Raw genomic sequence first — 8,564 nt, forward strand, 5'->3', positions numbered from 1 at the left:
TAGGCTGGGTGGGCTCAGATCCTAGATCAGCTTTTGGAACAAGCAAGGTCCTTAGGTCTGCATCACAGTTGATAAACTTCAGTTAGCCAATTCAACTGGTTGGGCATTTTGCTTTGATCCACTGTCTGGTTGGATAAGACTTTTGTCATTTCTCATCTCACACAACCCTAGTCTTTTTTTTTTTTAGCAGGGGCTTCTTTGAATGTCCTCATGGGTTGTAGGCCCCTGCAGCCAGCAGTAGGTTCCTGCGGGTGAAGTGCAGGTGAATGACAGGGGTGGACTTGGTCATGTAGGTGCCTAGCAACAGCTCCTGGGAGTTCTCTGGTAGATGGATGTGACCTGTTGCTGCGGTGAAGTCATCCAGCTCCACATCATCAAAGGCCTTCAGTGTATCCCACAGTTTAACAGTGTTATCCATTGAGCCTGGAAAATAATATTATATAAGTGGAGTGGTGGAAAACTACAAGCATACATTTCTTGTAGACCCAATATCCACCTAAACCATACTGTGCTTCCTCAGATATTTTCTTTTCGCATTGTCCTTTCAAGTATGGTGGGTGCATGACCAGGCCAGCACAAAGGGCTCAGTAGTGTAAAAAGGCTATTACATGCCAGTTAGACTAAAGGGGCACCAACCTGAGGCTAGTATCTCTCCGTCCCTGCTGAACTTGAGGGCGTAGATGGTGTCAGTATGTCCCTTCAGCTCTCCGACCATCAGGCCGTGACCAACATCCCACAGTAGAACCCTGCCGTCAGTTGCCCCCGAGGCCATGAACTTCCCATTGGGGGAGAAGGCCAGGGAATGAATGGGACCCTGGGAACCAAACCGGTTTATTGAGATGGAGGTTCAGTAACATCACACACACTACTCTTGTTGTGTACAGTATGCAACAAGCTATTTTAAATCATACATACAATATACACTGCTCAAAAAAATAAAGGGAACACTAAAATAACACATCCTAGATCTGAATGAATGAAATATTCGTATTGAATACTTTTTTCTTTACATAGTTGAATGTGCTGACAACAAAAACACAAATTATCAATGGAAATCAAATTTATCAACCCATGGAGGTCTGGATTTGGAGTCACACTCAAAATGAAAGTGGAAAACCACACTACAGGCTGATCCAACTTTGATGTAATGTCCTTAAAACAAGTCAAAATGAGGCTCAGTAGTGTGTGTGGCCTCCACGTGCCTGTATGACCTCCCTACAACGCCTGGGCATGCTCCTGATGAGGTGGAGGATGGTCTCCTGAGGGATCTCCTCCCAGACCTGGACTAAAGCATCCGCCAACTCCTGGACAGTCTGTGGTGCAACGTGGCGTTGGTGGATGGAGCGAAACATGATGTCCCAGATGTGCTCAATTAGATTCAGGTCTGGGGAACGGGCGGGCCAGTCCATAGCATCAATGCCTTCCTCTTGCAGGAACTGCTGACACACTCCAGCCACATGAGGTCTAGCATTGTCTTGCATTAGGAGGAACCCAGGGCCAGCCGCACCAGCATATGATCTCACAAGGGGTCTGAGGATCTCATCTCGGTACCTAATGGCAGTCAGGCTACCTCTGGCGAGCACATGGAGGGCTGTGCGGCTCCCCAAAGAAATGCCACCCCACACCATGACTGACCCACCGCCAAACCGGTCATGCTGGAGGATGTTGCAGGCAGCAGAACGTTCTCCACGGCGTCTCCAGACTGTCACGTGCTCAGTGTGAACCTGCTTTCATCTGCGAAGAGCACAGGGCGCCAGTGGCGAATTTGCCAATCTTGGCGTTCTCTGGCAAATGCCAAACATCCTGCACGGTGTTGGGCTGTAAGCACAACCCCCACCTGTGGACGTCGGGCCCTCAGACCACCCTCATGGAGTCCGTTTCTGACCGTTTGAGCAGACACATGCACATTTGTGGCCTGCTGGAGGTCATTTTGCAGGGCTCTGGTAGTGCTCCTCCTGCTCCTCCTTGCACAAAGGCGGAGGTAGCGGTCCTGCTACTGGGTTGTTGCCCTCCTACGGCCTCCTCCACGTCTCCTGGTAGCGCCTCCATGCTCTGGACACTACGCTGACAGACACAGCAAACCTTCTTGCCACAGCTCGCATTGATGTGCCATCATGGATGAGCTGCACTACCTGAGCCACTTGTGTGGGTTGTAGACTCCGTCTCATGCTACCGCTAGAGTGAAAGCACCGCCAGCATTCAAAAGTGACCAAAACATCAGGCAGGAAGAATAGGAACTGAGAAGTGGTCTGTGGTTACCACCTGCAGAACCACTTCTTTATTGGGGGTGTCTTGCTAATTGCCTATAATTTCCAACTGTTGTCTATTCCATTTGCACAACAGCATGTGAAATGTATTGTCAATCAGTGTTGCTTCCTAAGTGGACAGTTTGATTTCACAGAAGTGTGATTGACTTGGAGTTACATTGTGTTGTTTAAGTGTTCCCTTTATTTTTTTGAGCAGTGTACATTTGTACAAAAGGACATGTTACTCAGGGCTGTGAAAAAAATGAATTCAAGTTGTTCCTTTCGCGCCTACTAAACATGACCTTGAACACCAAACCATCCTATACACATTCTATTGGGAGAGAACAGACCACCAGGTGCCCTACGACCTTGAACTCTTCGTACCTTGTGACCCGTGAGGATGCGGACACAGTTTCCAGTCAGGACGTCCCAGAGGCGGATGGTACGGTCAGCTGAACCCGTGGCCACGTAGTTGGAGTTAGGGTGGAAGAGGGTGCACGTGATGTCAGCCAGGTGACCAGCGAACATACGCAGGGGCTGGTAGTGGTCAGTCGCCCACAGACTGCGGAAGAAGACCAAGCAAAACCTCAAAAAGACCAGTGGCTGTTTTCTTGTGACCCATCAGGTAAACAAAACCAAATTACAGTCAGGCTTTTTCTCTAGACATAAATTAAACCTTGAAAGTTTTTTCAATAGAGGATTTCCATTGAACATCCTTTTCAGTCCAGGAAACAGGCCCAAAGAATGCCATTCATCAATTGCATTGAAACAAATGGAACATTAGGTGTTAATGAGGGTTCTTACCGAGCGACTCGGTCATGTCCCCCAGAGATAAAGTAGTAACCATAGGGTGAGAACTGAGTGTCCCAGACAGGGTAGTTGTGTCCTTTATAACCCACCAGACAGGTGAATGTCTGCAGACTCCACAGTCTGACCGTACCGTCCTCAGAACTGGACAACAGGTAGTTCCTAAAAATACATGATTAGAGGAGAATTGAAGTTAACCATAGAAATAAGAACACTAGAAAAGACAGTAACTCTAGTGTTTCAAATCTCTATGAGGTTCATTAATTCAAACTATGCATCCTTGCCTCCTCTTTAACATTAGTCCAATACGCCCCACTACATGATACACCCAGGTCCAGTTCTCCAAGGACAGATTAAGCATCGTCCTGGACTAAAAAGCCCTTAGACCAGGGGTGTCAAATAAAAAATAAAAACTGTTTCTTGACTGTCCAGCTCGCTAATTAATCACTAGACAGTCAGGGAGCATAAAAAATTCCATTAACGATGTATAGTGGACTCCTTTTTAGAAAAATTTGACGGCAAGGAAATAAGACACTTTCAGTGCGGCCTTCCAGACCAAAATCAGTTCGACACCCCTACCTTAGGCATTCTTCATAGTCCAGGACCAGGTTTAATCTGAGTTTGGAAAGGTGCCCCCCTCCCTCCCAATGATCACTTTATAACATCTTACCTGTCAGGGCTGAAGCTGATGCCGTATACGGGTCCACTGTGTCCGTACAGGATCTTAGACTCACTGGCCGTCTTCTCATCCATGATCCTCTCCAACACGTCATCAGACTCTTTATCAATATTACTCAGGTCTACAGGGAGACGAGAGAGAGAGAGAGGTAGCAGATTTAAAGTCATGGTTACTATCAATTTATGTGCAAGCTTATGATCTCAAGTTCAACAATGGTTATAGATGGCTTGTGGAATGCTACTTTCAGCCTTGGTCATGACATGTGTTTGGATGTGTGCATGATGTATTGTATGTTATCTCTGTGGTCACCATTGTCATTTACCTGCTGCAGATTTGACCCGGCGTAGTTTCTTGGGTGTGACGCTCCACACCCTAACGGTGGAGTCAGCGAAGCCCCCCGCGATCAGACTGGAGTCATCTGTGAAATCCACCGCTGTCAGACCCTACAGGTCAAAGGTCAAGACAGAATACTGTATGTTACCGCATTGTTTTGTGGTAATACTGTGAGTAAAAGTTTTATTCACAATATTAAACAATTATGCTTTAGAAGCTTCATGTTGAGAACACTGAGCTCATCACAAAAATATGAATACGGTTTTGTCAACATTGAAATCAAGTACTAACACTTGATAAATAAATACTAATAAAGTTATCATTCAAACATTCAAAATCCATATCCAAGCATGGCTGACCTGGTAAGCGTTGAGGAAGGAGTAGAAACAGATGGAGGGTAGGTTGTCTGGGCCCAGACGGATCTTCTTAGTGGCCTCCTTCATGTTCATGATCTTGTCCAGCTTGTCAGAGTCCTTCAGCTCGGGGAGGGGGATTCTTGGATATTAAAAATGAACACGGTCAATTTATACATCATTCATAAGTCATAGTCAGGCAGTAACAGTTGTTTCAATGGGGAGGGACTGCAAATGCTAACAAGCTTCCTGGCTAACTCTAGTGCAGAATAGAGTACAAATGTTGTCCGTGGTCTCTGAAACATAAGGAAATCTGGGCTGTGTTCATTAGGCACCAAATGAAAACGGACTGAAACAGGGACTACCTGGACTGGTCCAATAAAAAATAAACATTTTCCCTAGCAAAACGGTTCGCTAGGGCGTGTGCACTAAGGAAAGCAACGCGTAACTAAAGAAATGTGTGTCAGTGGTGACGTACCTAGTTTGTTGGGGTGCGTTGGGGTCCTGTTTCTTGCTCTTGGAGCCCATGCTGTCCTTCTTCGGTTTCTTCTTCTTGGGTTTGCCCTCTTCGTTCTCTGCCTCCTCATCCTCATCGTCCAGAGGTACCTCGATCTCTGGCTCCTTCAGAAGACCATAGAACACCTGCACAACAGCCATGAGTGGTACAGTAAGTGTAGTCAGTACAGATAGTTTTAATCTCTCAAATCAGAAAATACAGTAATGCATAACTAAAATGAAAAAGTATTGCTCACTGGCTTGCTCACACATACATTGATAACACTATCACTTTAAAACAAACCAGCTATAACAGATTTTTGCTTCTGCATCACTCACCTTGGCTTTGTTGGCATCTCTCTTGCCCTCCCCAGCCAGACTGCCCGACATGGCATCAATCTGACTTTTACTCCGAGGCATCCCGTCAAAGATATCAATATAGAGATGTTCCTGTATAATATTCCAGATCTGGTTGTTCTGACGTTCCTGCAGGTGCCTCTTCAGTAGCTGGTAAGATAACATACGATACGTTATTGTCAACTGCCACAGAGACCTTGACATTTCTGGTCGTCCCCCCCCCCCCCCCCCCCCCCCCCTCAGTCAGTGCTGGGATTTGAAGTTGCTGGCCCACCAAGGCTACTTACCTGGTAGGAGTCTCGGGAGATGCGGAGGACAAACTTGCTGGTCCTGAAGTCCAGCATGGTCTCGTTTCCCTTCATGTGTTCCTTCTTGGACATGCTGGAGAGGATGCGGAGGTCCTCCTCGTAGTAACACTCCTGGTCACCGCTGAACCTGAGGTAGGGAGAGACAGCAGGGAGCAGAGTCAGTGGATCTAACAACTAAATAACGCATGCATAGTGTCACATTACACTGAGTTAGGCAGCTACAAATAGAACAGGTTGTTTCCCATTTGATTGTGGAACTCCCTAAAAGTCCCTGACAAATCAATACACCAGTTGGACCTACAATCAATAAAAGACATGTACTTGACAGGCAGGAACTTTGGAGACGCTACAAAGGAGCAACAACACTACCAGTCCACAACACTTACTTTTCAAAAAACTGTTTAGCCTCATTCTCGTGGTTGTTGTAGACCAGCTCCAGGTACATGTGGACAAACAGTGGGTAGAAGACCTGGGAGAGTTCAGCTCTGTGGCAGTCCAGGACAGACTCTATAAACTTCTTCAGGCCGTTATAGTAGAGTGGGTAGAGGACAGGGTCCCCCTGCTGGCTATAGGCCGACAAGACAACGTTGACGTCTGGTTGGTCTTCCCCACCTGATGCTGCCACCACTGTACAAGCACAGTAGTAGTTGTTAGAAGAATGAATATATTAGAGTAGCTAACTAATAGTAATATAACTATTGGTCTTATCCATAGTAGTTTGGGGGTTGGGGTTCCACGACTAGTAAAGGCCCAGTGCACTACTTTTGTGAAAACAGAAGATAAATCTATTTTGAGTGTTTACCTGCGTTTGTAACCAGAGTCTGATAATTATCTGTACAAAACCGTCTGTTCTTTCCTTTTCCATTTTAGTAGACGTTCTTTATCCAGAGCAACTTACAGTAGTGAGTGCATACATTTTCATACTGGCCCCCCGTGGGAATCCAACCCACAATCCTAGCACTGCAAGCGACATGCTCTACCACCTGAGCCACATCAGAAACCACTTGATGTCTCAATGCTCTCAATTACTGTATTGTGCATTGTTGTTCTTCATGGTGATGGAAAGTCTACAGGTACAAACCTAGATGACCAGCCTATGTACAATACAGTAATGTACATTTACATTAAGTGGTTTGTAAGGATGTTAAATTGTGGTTTTTCAATTTTATTTGGTCAAGAAAAAATATTTAATTTGAACTGGATGTTTTGTGTCTTTGCCCATAACTTTCTACCTTTTGATGTAAATTATTGAGGACAGGGTCTTGTTCTTTCTGGATTCCATTAGAATGACAATCTCAGAGAAAGGGACAGGGCAACAACTCCAACTATTGAATCCTGCAATGATACAACTACCTTTTTTTGCCAAAGCAGAGAAGCTGGAGGGAAAACAAGTGCTTCGCGGTAACATACCTCTATATCAGTCCGCTTATACTAATAAAGGCCGAGCGCACTACTTTTGTGAAAATATTTTTTCCAAAAATATTACTATTTTGCATTACTATTTTTTAAATGTTTTATTGTGTTTTTTTCAGGGGGTGTTGCACAAACTCAGCACCCATACTTCCCGCGGCTATGGTCTTATCGCAAGAACTGTTTTCATACATCTACCAGCAACAGTATGAGGAACAAAAACAGCAGTTTCAGGACTGGCTGTCAAGCTCCCTCATTCATTCAACAGTATGCCAACTGGCAATAACAAATCAATTGCATTGCATGCTCTTGTGAATATGCATAATATCATGTATGTTGGTATCTTAGCTGGGTAGCTAGCTAACAAGGCAAATCAAAACAATACGCATGACTTTTGAATGTGATCGCACGAGACCTTTTGGGGGTGCGGTGGCCGGGGGTGCGACGGGGGTGGCGATTGACACTCGGCTGAGGAGAGAGTTGGCATCCCCCCCATCAGCACTGACATTTGGGACGCCACCCGATCCAGCTCCTGCCGAATCGGATACAGGGGAATCATCTGCATCTGCAGATAAGCCCGCTTCTCGCCGCAAAATGTCGACCGACTCGGTCAATTTATTCCTCTTGAGAAATTGCAACACCGCGAGCAGTGTCTGTTGATCTTCACCCGATCCCGCTGGAGATTTCGATTTACCGCCTGAAGACGTAGAACCGGGTGACGAAGAGTTTGCATTGATGTTTCCAGACCCATCGTTTGTTATTTCTGTTTTTATGTCTTTTTCGACCTCCATATTGAGCTGACCATCTTGCACAGCCGCCATTTTCGAAATGAAGTGCGCATGTACGGGCAAAAAAAAAAAAACGTGGACCGCACAATATCTAATATTCTGATTGGTCCTCCCAAAGAAGAAATTGTAGTTTCGTTGGTTCTCAGTGGTGTAGGCGAATTCTTAGAGGACCGTCATTCCTGTACAGCAGCCAATCAAATTTCGAGTTTATATTTTAGAAACGATTTATTATGGCCAAATCATATTTCTTGCTTGTAGAAATATTGTGCTATGATGTTTACATTTTTGTATTATATGAAAATCTTGTATTTGTAACATAACATTATTGAAGAGGACAGCTAATAGCTTAGAGGTAAATATTTTTTGCATTACTTGTATTGCTTTTAGTTTTAGTTAGTATATATGTTTCACCTGCTGACAAAAATATACAAAAAATGATTATCCTTGGCTGGGGATCTGTGATCTATATGTGCCAGTCATGTGTCAGTTGTACCAGTAGGTGGCACTTTGTGCCCACTCACTTTCCCTGACGTTTGAGAGATCAAATCTCCTTAAAGGGATTCGGCAATACCAGTATATTTTTTATTGCTGATGTTTTCAATTAAATGGTGTAAAAAAAAGACAGAAAAAGCAATACATTTTTATATTCTAGTCATTTAGCAGACGCTCTTATCCAGAGTGACTTACAGGAGCAATTAGGGCTAAGTGCCTTGCTCAAGGGCACATTGACCAATTTTTCACCTAGTTGGCTCGGGGATTCGACCCAGCGACCTTTCGGTTACTGGCCC

The 8,564-nt window shown here is 45.0% G+C and overlaps 1 protein-coding gene across 1 annotated transcript; it reads right to left on the reverse strand.

Moving 5' to 3' along the window:
• Positions 1–173: 173 nt before the first annotated feature.
• LOC110493473 (transcription initiation factor TFIID subunit 5) lies at positions 174–7,841 on the reverse strand. The gene is made up of 12 exons (XM_021567769.2): positions 7,404–7,841; positions 5,965–6,205; positions 5,558–5,705; positions 5,253–5,420; positions 4,897–5,060; positions 4,425–4,560; positions 4,055–4,175; positions 3,724–3,853; positions 3,051–3,215; positions 2,631–2,808; positions 637–814; positions 174–423 (listed from the first exon to the last, which is right to left on the reverse strand). Exons 1-12 carry the CDS (start codon positions 7,807–7,809, stop codon positions 209–211), a joined length of 2,250 nt encoding a protein of 749 aa, XP_021423444.1. The 5' UTR covers positions 7,810–7,841; the 3' UTR covers positions 174–208.
• Between the last annotated feature and the right edge of the window lie 723 nt (positions 7,842–8,564).

This window comes from Oncorhynchus mykiss, chromosome 17 (assembly GCF_013265735.2).
Source record: "Oncorhynchus mykiss isolate Arlee chromosome 17, USDA_OmykA_1.1, whole genome shotgun sequence".
NCBI classification, from domain to species: Eukaryota; Metazoa; Chordata; class Actinopteri; order Salmoniformes; family Salmonidae; genus Oncorhynchus; species Oncorhynchus mykiss.